The 19,248-nt window shown below is 32.6% G+C and overlaps 2 protein-coding genes across 3 annotated transcripts; one reads left to right on the forward strand and one right to left on the reverse strand.

Moving 5' to 3' along the window:
- Positions 1–455: 455 nt before the first annotated feature.
- Positions 456–10,129, reverse strand: LOC123685742 (venom protease-like). The gene is made up of 6 exons (XM_045625598.1): positions 9,388–10,129; positions 5,322–5,699; positions 3,079–3,217; positions 2,624–2,784; positions 2,379–2,480; positions 456–1,350 (listed from the first exon to the last, which is right to left on the reverse strand). The coding sequence occupies exons 1-6, from the start codon at positions 9,455–9,457 to the stop codon at positions 1,034–1,036; spliced, it is 1,167 nt and encodes a 388-aa protein (XP_045481554.1). The 5' UTR covers positions 9,458–10,129; the 3' UTR covers positions 456–1,033.
- Positions 5,709–15,983, forward strand: LOC123685743. Of its 2 annotated transcripts, XR_006748349.1 has the most exons (3): positions 5,709–7,043; positions 14,917–15,788; positions 15,865–15,983. XR_006748349.1 is itself a non-coding variant. In XM_045625599.1 (2 exons), the coding sequence occupies exon 2, from the start codon at positions 10,617–10,619 to the stop codon at positions 11,646–11,648; it is 1,032 nt and encodes a 343-aa protein (XP_045481555.1). In that variant the 5' UTR covers positions 5,713–7,043; positions 10,362–10,616; the 3' UTR covers positions 11,649–12,150. The 2 variants fall into 2 exon arrangements, 1 of the variants encoding a protein (XP_045481555.1); XM_045625599.1 differs by lacking the exons at positions 14,917–15,788; positions 15,865–15,983 and adding an exon at positions 10,362–12,150 and having other exon boundaries at positions 5,713–7,043.
- The last annotated feature ends 3,265 nt before the right edge of the window (positions 15,984–19,248 follow it).

The raw sequence follows: 19,248 nt of genomic DNA on the forward strand, positions 1-19,248 counted from the left end.
TATTTTCCTTTATCTATCCGCTTTCTCGGCATCGTCCCTTATTTGCCATCTGTGATTTTTGCATTCATCATCGGTATACACTTACCCGTTGTTTTCGGTTTTTTGTATCTTCTCATCACAAAATTTCAATATGTAGTTATCAAAGAACTGAACTGAGTAATTCGTATCGAAAAATTGTCTGGGCTGTGTTGTACAATTTATTGTGTTTCATTCAAATTGTAATTTATTTGTGAAGACATCAGTTTTGAATTGACTATATCTATAGGGTGTTCCTAAATTGAAGGCACAAATGAAAATGACAGATTTTAAGGATCATTTCAAGAAAAAAAGTCCTATAACGCATAGCATTTTTTTTTAATAACTTCCTCCAAGAAAAAAAAAAGGTCTACGCCCTTGTACATGAGTAAACAAATAGATAGTTTGATCACCATATAGGTACGAAATAAAATGAATTATTGAATAATGTTTCATTTTATTACATTATTGAATCATTGTATACAATAGACCTATATCTATAATCAATGACTGTATAGTAATTATAGTATATCACAAACGAATGTTACAATAATTCAAGCTGCGAAAGACAAACACAATTTTCCACAGACGAATTGGTGAAAAATACTTGGAATAATACAATTCATACTCGGATAATTATCACATACGTATATATTTTCTAAAATCTCATTAAATTAGAATTATTGGGGAAATACATTTCCGTATAAAAAATTAAGGCTACTCAATTCACACAAGCACAAGTGTTAGCTATACTCAATCTGATTTTATTATAATTTGTGTCCTTTCATCAACCCTAGATTTTCAGGAATCCATTCGATAATTCACTGAATTGATTCCATCGTAGAAATAAAAAGTAAGAAGTTTGAGAAAATTTTGAACAAATACAATATAACAATACAAAACTGTGATGCATCATCAAGGGGTTATTTGAAAAAAAACGTTTCTCATGAATTGGCCCAAAATTGAATTAACAATATATTAATTTGAATTTATATACATTTCTTAATTTCAACCTTGCTCATTTCATGTTGCGCTCTATCCAGTCCAAGAAATTTGTAACTCTGGTGTACACTCCTGGATAACCAGCTTCTGCACATCGGAAACCGTAGGAAACAACCCCAATTTGCGTTATTCGAACATTGTTAGCTTCACTCTCGATGAACATCAATGGTCCACCTGAGTCTCCCTTACAAGAATCTTTTCCACCCCTTGCAAATCCAGCGCATAGCACCCTTTCGTCTATTACTGAATTCTGCTTACTGTAAGCTCTTCTACATTCATCTGTGGTTACCACAGGTACTGCAACTTCGAGAAGTGTGGTACTTGATGGACCATCTGAAAAAAAAATGGCAATTTTTCACTATGGTTACTCTTTCTTTATAACAAATTTGGAAAAAAATGATAACAGCCCTGAAATTGAAATTTGAGAATTTTTTCCATCTATTTATGACCCCTTCTTGATGCATGATTGTCGTGAACAACCGAAGTATTTAGCAGTAATCCGAAAATTGTCAGAACTCTACTGAATAAGGTTTCATATTTTCGATATGAGGCTGTGTAACAGGCCAATTGAAAAGTCCCCGGTCTACCAAAGTAAAACACATTTTTTTGGTAAAATTCGAATTAATTATTCAACATAGTTGCCTTCGAGGGCGATACAGCGATTATAGCGACCTTCCAAACTAGTACGATTAACTAGTATAACAATTTATGTTGTTGCTTTTGATCGATTCGTAAATGATATGATGTAGACGTTCAGATGATATCTTCACAATGTCTTTTATTTCGATCAACTTCACTTTACGGTCATTCAAAATTATTTTGTGGACTTTTTTGATTTTTTCGTCGGTGACAGCCTCTCTTGAGCGTCCACTGCATTCGCCGTCTTGAGTGCTCATCTCACCACGTTTAAACTTAGCATACCAATCAATGATGGTTGATTTTCCTGGTGCAGACCCCGGAAACTCTTCATCAAGCCAAGATTTTGTTTCAACTTTATTTTTTTCCCTTCAAAACGCAATATTTCATCAACACACGAAATTTTTTCCTATCTTTTTCAAATAACAAAAGTAGCTACACTCACAACGCAATTACTCACAAACTAATGGTCGGACTGCTGTCAAATTTTGACACGTATCGTTTGAAAGTTGGTATTAACTAAAAATCATATGGATTTAATACTAGCACCGCTATCTTTGCATCAGACCAGGGACTTTTCAATTGGCCTAATACCTATTTAAAAATATAAATGAATACTTTAATTATTTGGTTTCTAGGTTGCTTATCTCGTAAGTTGAAATATCTTTGTTATCAATAATTCCTTCATACTTCACATTTTATTTCGAAATTATGAGGGCACTTACTAAAATTTGTACTACCCCAACCAGCAACTACAGGCTGTGCCCTGACGTAATCTCTGTTTCTAAGTCTATCTTCTACAGGTAAACAGATTGGCCAAATCGAAGCTGCAAATAAAAGTCAAAATTAGTAGCTGCGAGAATCTGATCCATACATTTTAAAGGCTAAAAACTTGAAAATTTCTTATTAATTTGGATTTTATTAGAGATTAAAAAAATATATAGAATATTAGAATGAATTATGTACTCACGATGTGTGACACTTTTGGAAAGTTTCAAAATAGCAATGTCATTTGTGAACTTGACCGGACTGTAATCTTCATGTACCTTTGCACTTTCGAGAAGAATATCTTCAGGTGATGCTCCATCGTTGTCAGAATATAGGTCAAGATCTCCTATTCTAGCCAAATATCTGAAAATCGATGATTTTGCTCTTTCAATTCACTCTACTACTTATTGAATACTCTTTTGCGATTTCGTAATACGTATTATCGTCATTGAAGGAACCAGTTATTCATTATATTTTATTGCTTACTGCGTCTTTAAACATATTCATTCCATTCAACAGATTGAACATCTCTCAATTTACCTACATGTGTGAATGGAAGTTCAAGGTGAAATTGAATTGAGAAATTTTCAATTTTATTTATTCACAGAATGGAAATTCGAGAAAGTCGAAAAAAATTTGTTTTTAATACAAACTTACAGATCAGATCTTCCATGAACGCAGTGGCCAGCGGTCAGAACGTGCCTGTATGAAATCAGTGAAGCACCACACAACCATTTTGGTACAGAAGGATTTTTGCTATTTCTGTACCCCAAAATAACCATCCATGGGAATTCTCCTGTAAGTTCAAGTCACGAAATCAATATCTAGTTAAATTCATCAAACAGAAATTAACCATGTTTTCAACTAAAACTGCGAAATCCAATTGTTTTTTAGTCATGATGTATAACATGAGAAATGTTGACTGACCACAACCTTCCCAAGACGAAGATCCACTTCAAATGGAATATCTACATAATACTAATTTTCTAATCTTCAAGTTTATGTAGAAATATGTCAAATGTTTTGTAGCACCTATCAATTGTACAAACAGCAACACGATTATAAATCAAAGCTATCCTATGGAACATCCTGTTGATATGAAGTGCTATTTAGAATATCTCTCTTACTAATAGGTGTTTCGGAATTCCCTGAGTACCTAGTTTGCATAATTTGAAAAATGTCAATGTATTCAATTCTTCTAGAAATGTGAAAAGTTTGAAATTGTACATGCGTTCATTTGGTCATTTCTCCTGAGAAAACGTGAAATATTCATTACATCGATTATATTTGATAAACTCGAATGAAAAAATGCATTATATGTTCCTGTTTGAAATACTACCGTGACTGAGTCAATGTGGTATTAAATTTCACCCTCGTTCAATGTGAATGCATGTCCATGAAAATAACAGTAGCTTTGCAAAAAATAGCAACAGGAAGAGGAAGTTATTTAGTTCAATTAAACTCACTTATTGATAAAGTGATGAGATGAAAAATATAATAATATGAAAATCAAGATATAAATAGGTGAAATTAAATATAACAATGAAGTCGATATTGAACATTATTTCAAATGTGTAATATTTACGTTTTGCTTTATATAAGTATCTAAAATTGAACGATAATTTGAACCAATTCCAAAAATAAAGTAAACAGGAAAACCCATATGATTATAAAAGTGACGAATGATTGTAAAACACCATAAGCTTCGAAAATATTCCATGGACCAAGAAATCCGATTAGCTAATTTATTTTCATTCAAATGAAACAACATTTTTCAGGTACCTTTTGGAACAATAAAATCATATCCGTTTGTAGAAGTTGTTCGATGAAAAAATCCTCTTTTGTTCAAGGACAACAATCACAATTGATGAGGTGCAAAATAGAAGTTGTGCAGGTTTTAAGACACCAATTATAAAATGTTCCGTTCGCTATTATAATCTCTTTCTAAGGGAATTTTTCAACTTGATACGCGATGGAAAATAAATATATATTTTTTATTTTGAGCACAACGAAGCTTTACTGAAAATGTTCATTTCAAAGTAGTTTCAAATTTATAAGGGGGAATTATAACTCTACAATAAGGCATACTAATCCAATATTTTCCTCAATCAATCAAAATTAAATGATAATGAGAATATGAATGAATATTCAAACAATTCAATGAGAAACACATTAGGTGCTTTTTCAGCTTTCAGAATTTCCAGATCAGACAACCCTAGATTTCTATTTTTATATTTCAAAGGAATGATTCGACATCCGTTTGATTTTGTATTTGTCAATTTTCTGCAATGTATTAGGAGTCAATCACATAAGTGACATCAAAATGTCGGTGCCACGTTTTGTATAGAAAAAATATACCCAAATTTCTCTTGAACTGATTCTCAAAACGTTTATTGAAACAGATTCGGAACACAACATCAAATAAGGTCTTTTTTTGAAAAAAATTAGCTGCATGTTGAGGTCAGCATTCAGGTAAATCCACGAGACAAGGATCTTAATCTTTGCTTCATGAATATCGGACTTGCTAAACTAGATTATGACATTCATATGATGTTGAAATAGTTCATTAGGATGATTCAGATGTTACGTATTGTAAGTACCAATGGTGATTGAGTTGATTGATTTGTATTATTATCGAATTGTAGACCGGGCTAACTGAATACCAATGACAAGGTCAGTTTCTCTTTCGAAATTAGAAAGAAGGCATAAAACATTGTTATCACTTGGTCAAGATTTAATGATGATGGAAATACCAAATAGATATCTGGACCTGTCAATAAACACACATTAAGTTGTGCCTTAGCCTCCACGATCTCCAGATTCGACAACCCTAGACTTTGTATATTTGTAAATATAAAAAAATGAATGGCCTCATATATGAGGACTTAAAAATGACTTACCTAGCTTGGCAGGAATACCGCCCACAATCCTAGAGTTGGTTTCGTTGCTGAAACCACAGTCAGGTTTTCTCAATAGTTTTCCTGATGTTGTCGAAGGAGTTATTGGTGGATTGTAAGGATTATCAGTAACTGGATCGATTGCATTGTTGGTAGAAGGTGAGGGATCAGGATTCAAGAATGGATTTGGCGTTCGCACCCTTTGAGTTGGACAACAAACTATTGGAACATTACCATTACGAAAACAAACGGAATTTCTGAGAAAGGCTACTGCTTCTGGGTTCCTTGATTGAGTCTTTAGCAGGTTCAGTAAGGGAGCGCATTGGTATATGCTTATGCAAGCACCTGGTTCTTGGTTTGGAGTTTCGCAGAAAACACCCTCTGGAAAAAACAATAATATTCAAATTGTGTTGGTCTCATTTGATGAAAATCTAGGGTAAAATATTGAATTGAATTATTATTCACGGCTTGGCTTGATATTCAAGCTACTTGGCTTGAGCTTGACTTGAAATCAACTCAAGCTCAAGTCAAGTAATAGTTTTTCAATGTCAAGTCAAGTATTTATTTATTAAGTAGTTGACTTAACATTGAAAAACTACTACTTGACTGGAACTTGAGTTGGTTTCGAGTCTGCTGAAGACGATAACAGTTTTTCTACGTTTTTTGTGTTAATAGACAATAATGATAACAATTGAAATAATCATTATAAAAAAAATTAAGCTCCAGATTATCATATCTTAATTCTCAATTTATCATATGCTTTTTTCGTGGAAGTGTTCTGAATATGAATCACAACCTAGTGTAATATGTGTCATAATGCCATCTACAAGTAGGTATACCATCTTTACATACAAACAAGGTGCACGATTCTGTGCGGTTAAGGCGTAACATCTAATTTTCTTCCTGCATATTGATTGATGCTAAATTATTATTATCTTCAATTTTATACGGTTCATTGTGAAGTAGCAGGACCATACCTTATATAATTCCCATTGTGAACCTTTATCCCTTTAACTTCTACCTACACTTCATATGCTTTCAATTTCTCAGGTGCTGAAGTTTAATGTGTAATAATTGTGGTTGGATAGATTTAACAACAGGACGCAACTAATTCTAATTGATCATTACATATTGTCTTTAATTGGTTGTTGTGGGAACCTGAAGCATTTAATCATTATTAATTTGTTTTGGTTTATAATTATTAATTCAAAAGGATCAAGTTTAATATAAACCTCTCAACGAATAAATAGAAAAAAACTAAATGTACATAATTGAAGATGTTCATTATCGTAACAATTTGAAAAAATAAGAAAATTTTCATATTTTTATGTGGAATCTTGTGAAGCAATAGCTGTAGAAAAACACCTGCGAAATGATATTAATAATAACCTCACACGTGTTCAAATCTGTAATTGGGGAAATCAAAGATATTTATTGAATAATATTATACATTCAATGATGTTTACACATATTATTAGCTATTATTAGTTGGCTGATGTTTTCGATCAAATATGTCTTGGTTATGTGTGAATTTAAGTGGCTCTCATCGCATATTTTTTTATTTAATGTACGTGTTCCCAATGTTTATGAGTGTCATTGCTGACCATCGAGAAGAATGTGGTCAAGTGTTTCGTATTTGTACATTTTCTGCAATGTATTACGAGTCAAGGACATGAGTGAAAAATATACCCAATAGAAATTTCCCTAGAACTGACAAATAAAAATGTAAGTAGGTGTTGCCGACTCATATTTTTGTAAACGATTATTGAAACAGATCCGGAACTCCGGAACAAGGCATCGAATTATAGGGCTTTTTTTAGAAAATTAGCGGCATGTTGAGGTCAGCATGCAGGTAAATCCCCTCCGAGTCAAGGATTGAACTAAATCCTTGCTTCATAAGTATCGGACTTCCCAAACTGGAATAAATGACATTCATATGATGTTGAAATAGTTCATTTTGATGATTCAGATGTTCCGTATTGTTGGTGTCAATGGTAATTGAGTTAATTGATTTGTATTATTATCAAATTTCAGACCTGGCTAACTGAATACCAATCACAAGGTCTATTTCGTAATTTGAAAGAATTTAGAGGTTCGGAGATTTGTGAAGGGTCACTGAATCCGTGAATTAGAAACCAAATGAAATCAAATTTTTGGGAAATTCAAAAGTAGGTTCTAGTTTAAAACCGATTAATTGATTCCTTTTGAGGAGGTACTATGAATTCATGTTCAAAAAGGCCGCTTCTTGTCGAATCATCTCACTTTTATTTTGTCTACAATGCTTCATTCAGTTCTGTTCATTTTATGTACCTTTGTTATGCAAATTTACGAGTATTTCACACAGTCTATTTCTAAAAGTCAAATAACTTTTTCGAAGAACTAGTTTCCAGTTTTTTTCGGCCGTTAAAAATATGAAAAAAACATAAGAATTCGATAATTTGGGAACACTATCACCAAGTGAGCAATGTTCTTTCGCTTATTCTAATGAGGAATACTCGAAACAATGAAATATGCGTAAATTAACTACCTTACTGTCGTAAGGAACATTCCTGTATAAAAGCCGGTTTTCTTATTGGAAATGCTTCAAAACTCCCTATAATTTTGTAATCGTATTTGAAATAACTCTCGATAACGTTTTTCTTTTCGGAATTTATCTATTTCTTCGAAAAATAACGATTTGCAGTTGTTTAAACATATACCTATTTTATATTGAAGAAGATTCTGGAACTACTGTTAATTTGTTTTGCGTTGTTAATTCCTGATATTTCAAAATATCAATAGTTCTTAATCACTACAAATTAAAAATCACAAGTTCAGCTGTTACTGAACATAAATCATTATTAAATTCAATTCGTGCATAGAATTTAAATGAATGATTCAAATTGAGATTACATAATCTTCTGAGAAGTGTATGGATGAAGGAAGAAATGTTTTCAAACATCAAAATTTATAAATATTTATCGATATCTTATTACGTGAAACTGATTAACATTGCCCTAGTTCTACTTAAATCTTGATTGACCCTGAATATTTCTGCTACGAAAATGACCATATCAAGCAATTAGTCAATTGATTAAGGTATCAAAATTCTATTATCGCAGGAAATTGGTGAGTAGAAATTCGTAAAAGATAAAGACCCTGCGTATTTTCGTATGAACTCAGAAATGTCTTCTAACGGACTTTCCTTTGATGGTGATATGGGTAGTTTTTGTTATCAATTGTAATACATTTTAAATCTCTTCAGGGCAATCTGCAAGTCAACTGTATATGGTTAATGAACTCTTGAAGCTATATGAAAAAAATCACTCTGTCTGAAACCAGTTTTTTAGTTATGCCGAACGGTTTCTAGAACTCCATATCAAAAAATCATTAGGAGTTACTGATGTTTAGTTCACAGTTTTTTGTTTCCACTAAATATATTCTTAATATCAATAAATTCACGAAATATTGGAAAAAAATATTATTGAATGTCAAATGTACGAGTGAATCTGAGAATTAAATGTAAAGATTCCGATATTTAATCACAAATACCTTAACAGTATATTTCAATGAAATTTAGATTCATAAAAATAATAGTGTACTTAATCTAGACAAAGGTAAACAGGAACAACTTTTCGTCCAGAGTAACAGCTAGTTTATAGCTGTAAAATATTTTATTTTTCGCGTGTACATTCATTTATTTCAAATGTGAGACAATTTTCTCACAGTTGAATACTTTACGTTGGGAAATTCTTCGAAATTTTTTGTAACTATAACCCTAGTAGAAAGAAGTCGTAATACTTAATAGTATTCGAATTGTCTTTAGGGTTTTTCAGAAAATAATGGCTTTCTATCAACATGAATGTAGTTCATCTTTTCTGCAACAAATAATTGCATTTCATGAAGTATTGAGAAATATTTAACGATATAAGATAGAGAAGATTTGTAAGGAAGAACATCCACTTCAAGCTGCTTTTTGTATTTTCAAACTGATTTTCAAGTTATGGTCTTACCGATATCTTAGAAATAAAATAAAGTTAATAAACATGTATTATTAGTTCCAGAATGATTTTTGTAGACAGTCGCTCACCTTGTCCATTAGATTGACCAAAGAAAACACTAAAGACAATTACAAAACTGACACTATAAAATATTTCCATTTTAAATTTGAGTGTCTATCAACTGCACTGATTTAATTTTCGTAACTTGAAGTAAATTGAAACACTCTCCGAACAACTACTGAGATGTCATAAGCCACGATGTGTTAGCGCACCTCTACCATGGTCATCAGCAGAAGGCCGATTGCTTTATAAACTCTAATGTTGGCAGGTTTTGATCAAGAAAATTAGCGATTTATTGTTGGATTCAGAAATTCCCGCTTGATATATCACTACTAGGTCTGCGAAGTACTGGTTTAGTGGTTCCGTGTAAAACTATGGCTAGCTCTACTCTTCACGCGATAGAGGAAGGATTTTACGTTTATTTCCTGCGATACTGTTGAGCGATTATGTCATACCTCGGTTCCAATTCGGAGAAATGTTCATTTTACATAGAAATAAAGTTTTTCTGCAAAACAAACATTTACGCGATATATGGGTGGGGTCCTTACCGATTTCAACAGCTTCGGCTACTGTTCAGATGCCCTTTGTTTCATCTTTTTCAATAATAAACTCCAAAGATTTTTTATAAACTGAAATAGCCTAGATTCAAAGTGTTTGTTATAATATATCAATTGGTCACCAAAATGCAATGATCATGCCAAACTGAAAAATTGATGCATGCTTAGAAAATACAAAATTTTGGAGACATTATATCTGAAAAAATATAGCATTTTGTTAAGGAAAAAGAAGAATTTATCTGCGTCATGTTATCACCTCTAGCGAGTGCTCCTACAATCAAATAATCAATAATTCAGTAGTATTCATAAGTTATTATTATCTATTACAATTACAGATTCTATTCTGTATGTGTTCTCTCGCTTAACAAAGCATATTAAACAAGTTCAAATCATTGTCATATTTTGATACATCCAGCAAAAAAATACATACATTTCTTGGTCCTTAGGAAGCCGAATTCATACGAAATATATCCAGCAACAAGTGATCAAATACGTCATATTTTTGGTCCTTCGTCAGCTGAATCAAACAAGTGATCGAATATATTTTTGGTCATTTGCAAGCCGAAAAACAGTAAGTCATCCACTTTCCTTTACACTCATTCATTATACATATATTATTATCCACATTCATTTCCTATTTTTGAGTAAGTATTTTAATCTGACAAAGTAAAGTGTATATATTTGAATATAACAGAATCGAAATGACTGAAGCATTAAAACTCAGAAGAGCACAAATTAAAGCTCATTTAATGCGATTCAGCGATTTCTTATCAAATCTTTCGGATTCGGATGAAAGTGGTAAAATGGACAGTCAAATCAAAAGTAGATTAGAAAAACTGAAATCACTTTACGACACTTTCGATCAAATACAAAGCAGTATTGAGTTAGAAACCGGGCATATAGAATATGACGAGCGAGCATATTTTGAGGAAAACTATTTTTGCTTGGAAGCACAGGCACTTGATTTAATTGCCAAACATTCTGCTTTAGAAAGCGGTTCTGTTTATTCGAACAATCCAATGAGTTCTTTAAAGCTACCTCCTCTAACCGTACCAGATTTCCATGGTTCTTGTACGCAAAGATATGATAACAAAAGAGTAATAATTCATACGCATTTAAAATTAATATTAGAGTTACCTCCAGTTGAACACGAATCACACTTTTATTTGAGAAAACTTTTGGACAATTTTAATGAAAATATAAGATCATTGAAAGCTCTTGATCAACCCATTGAACTCTGGGATACTCTTTTAGTTTATATTTTATCATCAAAATTAGATTCAGTTACTAAAAAAGAATGGGAACAATTCGCAAACACAAATTTAGATGAGAAAACACTACCCACAATGTCAGAGTTGACCGATTTTCTGTCTAGAAGGTGTCAACTTTTAGAAATAAGAGAACACAAAAACAAAACTTTAACCAAATCCTATCGAAAACACATAATATATTCAAATTTACCAACACAAAAACAAACATGTTCATTTTGTAAGAAAAATCATTCACATTATCGATGCCAAAAATTCTTAGAAATGTCTCTTAACGAACGGTTAGAAGAAGTTAGAAGAACTAAGATTTGCACTAATTGCTTAGGAAATAATCATTTAATATCAAACTGCAAATCAATTTATAATTGCCGAATTTGCAAGAAAAGACACAATACGTTACTCCATGACAATGAAAAATGTCCGAATTTCTCAGTAACTGATTTTACTGATGCATCTGGTAATTGATCTGCTCAGGTAAAATAAAACTATAATCCATAAACCCATCAACCAAACTCGACGATAAAATAATCCGACAAATTCTATATTCTCAAAAAGTTCTCAGGTAATATTGATCTTTTTGACTCGAAGGAAAAATTAATATCGTGTACAGCAATTTTAGAAACTGGGTCACAAGGAAATTTTATATCATCATCTTTAGCAAAAGAACTTAAATTCGAAGTTTCTGAAATCAATCTCCCAGTTATCGGTGTAAATGATTTCACAAGTCATATTCAAGGAAGACTGGAGACATCATTTATTGCAAATAATCGAAAATATCAAACTAAAGATACATTTTTAGTTGTTAATAAAATTACTAATCATATTCCTCACAATTCTTCAGACATTTCAAATTTAAATCTGCCAGATAACATTACCCTAGCTGACGATTCCTTTTACAAATCTGGTTCTATTGATTTATTGTAGGGTGTTAGTATACAGGGTGTTTCCTAAACATGCGGCAAAAATTCAGGGGGTTGTTCCTTGGACTATTTTAAGCATGTTTTGTCCTTGGATGATTTTTGAAAAACCTCTTTGTTTCGAAGATACAGGGCGAACAACATTTTTCATATTTTTAAAATTAATAATAGTTTAAATAAAAATGAGATCGCTGGATTGGAAGAGGTGGACCTCATTTATGGCCTGCTCGTTCCCCGGACTTGAACCCCTTAGATTATTTCCTATGGGGCCATCTAAAATCATTAGTTTATACCACTCCAGTAGAAAATGTGGAAGACTTGCGAAATCGGATCATTGCTGGGAGTAACTTAATAAGAAATGATCCTGGTGTTTTTGAAAGGGTTCGGCAGTCAATGAGGAGAAGATTGGATGCTTGTATGCTGGCTAGAGGTGGTCATTTTCAACAGTTTTTGTAGGTTGAGTTGAATTTTCATGTAATTTTTCATAATAAAATGTTATTATCTGAAATTTTGTTTCCCCTAAATCTTCGAAACAAATAGGTTTTTCAAAAATCATCAAAGGACAAAATATTCTTAGAATAGTCCAAGGAACAACCCCCTGAATTTTTGCCGCATGTTTAGGAAACACCCTGTATATTTCGATATCTTATGGTCTGGACAATTTAAAAAAAATCACCCGCCTCACCTCATCAAGGACTTTGGGAGGCCGCTGTCAAAACTGCAAAATATCAATTAGTTTGGGTTGTAAAAAATGCTCATCTCACCTTTGAAGATTTATATACACTTATTTGTCAAATTGAAGTTGTGCTCAACTCAAGTCCTATAACCTCGTTTTCTTCCTATCCTAATGACTTATCCCTCCTTACACCTGTACCTTTCCTTATGGGTGACTCATTGATGACTGTACCACAAAGGGATTTCACAGAAATTCCTTCTACATGTTTGAATTTATATGAAAGACTACAGCAGACTGCATAACATTTTTGGAAACGTTGGTCTTCGGAATACCTGACATCTCTACAGCAAAAACATAAATGGAAGGTTGACCATGTCCAGAATTTGAAGATCAGAACATTAGTTATCTTGAAGGAGGACAACCTACCCAATTCAATGTCGTTTGAGAAGAATCATGGACCTTCAAGTCATTACAGCCTGGATTATTAGTGGAAGAAAACCTGTGCTATAAGATTTCACCTTCAAACTCAAAGAATCATTGAATGATTTGATCGTTACCAAAATCAAACGCAACGAATATTTAAGTCTAGATAGCATTTTACCAAAAAGCATCTGGATTTCAATCGAACAAAGACAACATTACATAAAATCGAATGGTTACAAGTTCAAAATAGTTGATAAAACGAAAATTCTTATTCATTAACAGAAAATATAATAAGTAGAGTACGATTTTATGGGAAATACAGAGAATATTTGCAACCAAATGTAGAATTCATTTATCTGGATGAAACTTGGTTATTTGAAAATGGCCTATGTATTCAACAGAGAACTCTCTGATGAATTTCAAAAATATTTGGAGAATGACCGACGCTGTATGATATCAAGCCATATAAAAAAGATCTGTATATATAAAAATAGTGTATTTATATTCTATTCTGAAATTAAATATTGTTATATCTGTTTTTTGTTCTTCAGTGATCCAAAAATCAAATTAATGCTAATTCCTTTATAAAATTATATATATTATCATATGTGTATTTATATTCTATTCTGAAAGTAAATGTTGTTATATCTGCTTTTTGTTCTTCAATGAGTAATCCAATATTTTTAAGTTATAGAACCTGAATTCCCATATATGAAATCATGACGTCGAATACTTGGAGCCAAATAAAATCAAACATTCTTCAGTATTCATTTTTCTAGCACGAGCACTCCATTCGTGAATTTTCAAAGCTGAAGATCTAGGCATCAACTTTTTTAAAATACCATGACCAGATCTGTGAATTTCAAAAGTTAAAATTTCATATCTGAAAATGTATTTACCTACTGAAATCATTAAATTGAAAAAAATGAACTTTGTGGAATGATCTTTATTCAAATTATTTTTTTCAGCAAAGTTATTAATCGTGTACCTACCTAAAAATTAAAACCTGTGTAAACTTTCAAACTTTTTTTTCGATTCCAATAAATTGAATGCATACTTAATTTTGTGTTTAAAAAAAGGGCTGTGTAACTCTACCCATTCGTGAAAATATTTAAGAGTGTAGATACCCTAAATTTTCCTGTTGGGTGGATGCACTTTGATTTAATGTATCCACCAGAAATTATTTCTAAAATTTGACCTTATGGCGACATCTAGGAACGAAGTATTGAAACCAAATATCAGTTCGGTCCCCTGTTCATAGATGTAGAAGTAGATGTCTTCCTTATTGTACAGCGGCAAAGATTAGTTCAGTAAATTGCGCATAGATGGTTCGAAAGCGGATCTTGAATTTAACGGAATTTTCCTTAATAAATTTAAATAATTGGATTCCATTTCATGTGGACTGAGCACGTGAGGGTTGAAACATACTCATTTGTTAAAACTCTTTGAAAATCTTGAAACTGTTTCATTCCTGCTTTCAATTGACCAACATTCCATGTAAATTTTAATGTTTTTGATGTAGGTCAATGAAATTTTTTTCATTTTGTGCCCTAGTCAGCTTACGTACATTTGGAAATTATTTTTTACAGGGTGAGCTCGAATGAAGGAATTGAGAAATAGTAATAAAACACATAGTTTCTATTCAGCATAATCAATAATAATCCATATAGGACTTAGTGAGTACCTATGTAATATAATGCAATAAGCTTTTTTGTAGATACAGCAAGGATGGTGAGAAAATTCCTAGGATTAGACCAACAGGTCCAAGGATTGGCGGGATCGCGTGGAAGAGGACCAGAGAGTGATCGAGGACCAGAGAAGCCACAAGATCCGGACACGATGAAGATATCCTTCTGCGAAGGGAGTTTTCTCTTCTTCTTCTGATGGGTTAAAGTCGGGGATAATACATATATAATACAAATATAATATATTTACAGCATCAAACTATTACATGAAATATCAACAAGTACTAAATCTCCTTGAAATTAATAATCAATTACTAATGAATTCATGAGAGGTTTTCGAAAGTAATAGATTCTTTACGAATTTTCAATTTTTTGTGTGTTATTAGCACGAAAGAAATCTGAGTCTCAAATAAAAGTTAATTCTTCGCACACAAGATTTATAGGTGATTCACTAGAACTGATAATGAGAAATATGTAAACGATAATCAATAATCAGAACTTTGATCAGTTGGGACGAAATGAAAAGAAGATTTTTTCGGAAGATATTTAATATCTCTTCCTCAAAAGTAATGCACAATCCACTTTTTTAGTTCCTTCTGAAGCAGAAGACAGTGGAGCTTTTTTACCTATCTGAAAGTAAAAAAAACTTGAGATAAACTAGTAGTGGTTAGTCAGAATTTATTTTAAGGATAATAAATTATTCCTGCTACTCCAGAAAACAGAAGATGTAACCGGACGTATCAGAAAAAACACATCAGACACACTGGAGTGTACATAATGAAAGGTAGATGGTCCTTGGAAAGAATACACGTATAAAATAGTATAATGTAGTTCCAAAAATAATATGGACCGGAAACGGAAGATGAGTCTGGTGTTCCATAGCGGGGATGCAAAAGTATTCTCGGTAGGTAAATATGAGATATTGAGCTTTGTAGTAGGAGGAAATTGTAACAGCTGATTGTTCTATCTTGATATCTCAGATCCCTAGTTCCTCAACAGGAGAAAAGTTAACGTCTGGGCATGTAAGAGGATGTTGTAATCATAAATTAGGTGGAACTGCATAATAGCCATAGGAGACGTCATATATCTCTTATTAAGGTGCATTTGATTCATATTAAATAGGAGTTATTATAATTTACACTATTTTATTATGTAAATAATAATTGTTTCACTAAACAGTAGCTTCTACTTCGTCATTCTGAATAACTAATTCTACTAAGTAACGATCTGGTCAATTAAAAAAGAAGTACATGTAAATATCGAAATTCAATTAATATAGGTATTAATTAAAACATAGAACCTATTATCCCATAAGTCTATGAATTGAAGTTTGGCGATTTATTTGGTTTTTGTGATTATTTTTCAGGGAACAGGGGATTATTGTTTTGCCAAAATGTAACAGGCCAATTGAAAAGTCTCTGGTCTATCATAGTAAAACATATTTTTTGCCAAAATTCAATTTTATTATTCAAAATAGTTGCCTTCGAGGGGGATACAGCAATTATAGTTATCTTCCAACTTTCCGATACAATTTTTGCAGTACGATTTGTCTTTCGCTTCAAAATAGGCCTCAGTTTCGGCGATTACTTCTTCATTGGTGCTGAATTTCTTTCCAGCGAGCATTCTTATGAGGTCTGAGAACAGGAAAAAGTCGCTAGGGGCCAGATCTGGTAAATACGGTAGATGCAGAGCAATTCTAAGCCCAATTCATGCAATTTTGCCATTGTTTTCATTGATTTGTGACACAGTGCATTGTCTTGAAGGAACAGCACTTGTTTTCCTTCGAATGTGGCGGTTTTTTAACGATTTCATCCTTTAAACGATCCAATAACGCTATATAAATAGGCAAAAATATGAAACATTCAAAGAAAAAATTGATAATTTTCCCGAAGCTGCCACTTCTTCTGGCCATGGGCTACGCACTTGAAACTCCACTATGTTTTAGAGCGGAACTTGAAGTTTGAAAACGTTTTTATTTGAGGGATCTGTGACGAATAATTCAGGAGATATAACGATTTTTAGAGGCAAATTCAATTTTTTCCCAAATTTCGAGTTCAAATTCCCCCAAAACCGGGAGCTCTACGAAGAATCGGTGAGCGATGCCATAATTTACGATCTCTGATTAGCCGACTTCCGATCTCACCTGAAAAATTTTTTGTCCAAAAATTTTCGTAAAATTTTCTATACCTGACCCTTAAAAATTTTTTGAAAAATAAAAGTTCTTTCATGGGCATATTGTGTCATTTTATTGATTGATTCGACTATGTAGATTACGAAAATGCTTGCAGTTGTGCGGTCAGTACATTATTTCATAAATTATAGGCAAAAATATGAAACTTTCAAAGAAAAAATTGATAATATTCCCGAAGCTGCCACTTCTTCTGGCCATGGGCTACGCACTTGAAACTCCACTATGTTTCAGAGCGGAACTTGAAGTTTGAAAACGTTTTTATTTGAGGGATCTGTGACGAATAATTCAGGAGATATAACGATTTTTAGAGGCAAATTCAATTTTTTCCCAAATTTCGAGTTCAAATTCCCCCAAAACCGGGAGCTCTACGAAGAATCGGTGAGCGATGCCATAATTTACGATCTCTGATTAGCCGAATTTCGATCTCACCTGAAAAATTTTTTGTCCAAAAATTTTCGTAAAATTTTCTATACCTGACCCTAAAAAATTTTTTGAAAAATAAAAGTTCTTTCATGGGAATATTGTGTCATTTTATTGATTGATTCGACTATGTAGATTACGAAAATGCTTGCAGTTGTGCGGTCACTACATTATTTCATAAATTATAGGCAAAATTATGAAACTTTCAAAGAAAAAATTGATAATTTTCCCGAAGCTGCCACTTCTTCTGGCCATGGGCTACGCACTTGAAACTCCACTATGTTCTAGAGCGGAACTTGAAGTTTGAAAACGTTTTTATTTGAGGGATCTGTGACGAATAATTCAGGAGATATAACGATTTTTAGAGGCAAATTCAATTTTTTCCCAAATTTCGAGTTCAAATTCCCCCAAAACCGGGAGATCTACGAAGAATCGGTGAGCGATGCCATAATTTACGATCTCTGATTAGCCGAATTTCGATCTCACCTGAAAAATTTTTTGTCCAAAAATTTTCGTAAAATTTTCTATACCTGACCCTTAAAAATTTTTTGAAAAATAAAAGTTCTTTCATGGGAATATTGTGTCATTTTATTGATTGATTCGACTATGTAGATTACGAAAATGCTTGCAGTTGTGCGGTCAGTACATTATTTCATAAATTATAGGCAAAAATATGAAACTTTCAAAGAAAAAATTGATAATTTTCCCGAAGCTGCCACTTCTTCTGGCCATGGGCTACGCACTTGAAACTCCACTATGTTTTAGAGCGGAACTTGAAGTTTGAAAACGTTTTTATTTGAGGGATCTGTGACGAATAATTCAGGAGATATAACGATTTTTAGAGGCAAATTCAATTTTTTCCCAAATTTCGAGTTCAAATTCCCCCAAAACCGGGAGCTCTACGAAGAATCGGTGAGCGATGCCATAATTTACGATCTCTGATCAGCCGAATTTCGATCTCCCCTGAAAAATTTTTCGTCCAAAAATTTTCGTAAAATTTTCTATACCTGACCCTTGAAAATTTTTTGAAAAATAAAAGTTCTTTCATGGGCATATTGTGTCATTTTATTGATTGATTCGACTATGTAGATTACGAAAATGCTTGCAGTTGTGCGGTCAGTACATTATTTCATAAATTATAGGCAAAAATATGAAACTTTCAAAGAAAAAATTGATAATTTTCCCGAAGCTGCCACTTCTTCTGGCCATAGGCTACGCACTTGAAACTCCACTATGTTTTAGAGCGGAACGTGAAGTTTGAAAACGTTTTTATTTGAGGGATCTGTGACGAATAATTCAGGAGATATAACGATTTTTAGAGGCAAATTCAATTTTTTCCCAAATTTCGAGTTCAAATTCCCCCAAAACCGGGAGCTCTACGAAGAATCGGTGAGCGATGCCATAATTAACCATCTCTGATTAGCCGAATTTCGATCTCACCTGAAAAATTTTTTGTCCAAAAATTTTCGTAAAATTTTCTATACCTGACCCTTAAAAATTTTTTGAAAAATAAAAGTTCTTTCATGGGAATATTGTGTCATTTTATTGATTGATTCGACTATGTAGATTACGAAAATGCTTGCAGGTCAGTGCATTATTTCATAAATTATAGGCAAAAATATGAATCTTTCAAAGAAAAAATTGATAATTTTCCCGAAGCTGCCACTTCTTCTGGCCATGGGCTACGCACTTGACACTCCACTATGTTTCAGAGCGGAACTTGAAGTTTGAAAACGTTTTTATTTGAGGGATC

This window comes from Harmonia axyridis, chromosome X (genome assembly GCF_914767665.1).
Source record: "Harmonia axyridis chromosome X, icHarAxyr1.1, whole genome shotgun sequence".
NCBI classification, from domain to species: Eukaryota; Metazoa; Arthropoda; class Insecta; order Coleoptera; family Coccinellidae; genus Harmonia; species Harmonia axyridis.

What these genes read in the sequence shown, in the direction of transcription:
- LOC123685742 (XM_045625598.1), bottom strand. Translation starts at nt 9,457, where the DNA reads ATGGAAATATTTTATAGTGTCAGTTTTGTAATTGTCTTTAGTGTTTTC. An exon ending in TGGTCAATCTAATGGACAAG is followed by an intron (nt 5,700 to 9,387) that starts GTGAGCGACTGT and finishes TGTTTTTTCCAG; the next exon opens with AGGGTGTTTTCTGCGAAACT. An exon ending in TTCCAAAAGTGTCACACATC is followed by an intron (nt 2,481 to 2,623) that starts GTGAGTACATAA and finishes TTTTATTTGCAG; the next exon opens with CTTCGATTTGGCCAATCTGT.
- LOC123685743 (XM_045625599.1), top strand. Translation starts at nt 10,617, where the DNA reads ATGACTGAAGCATTAAAACTCAGAAGAGCACAAATTAAAGCTCATTTA.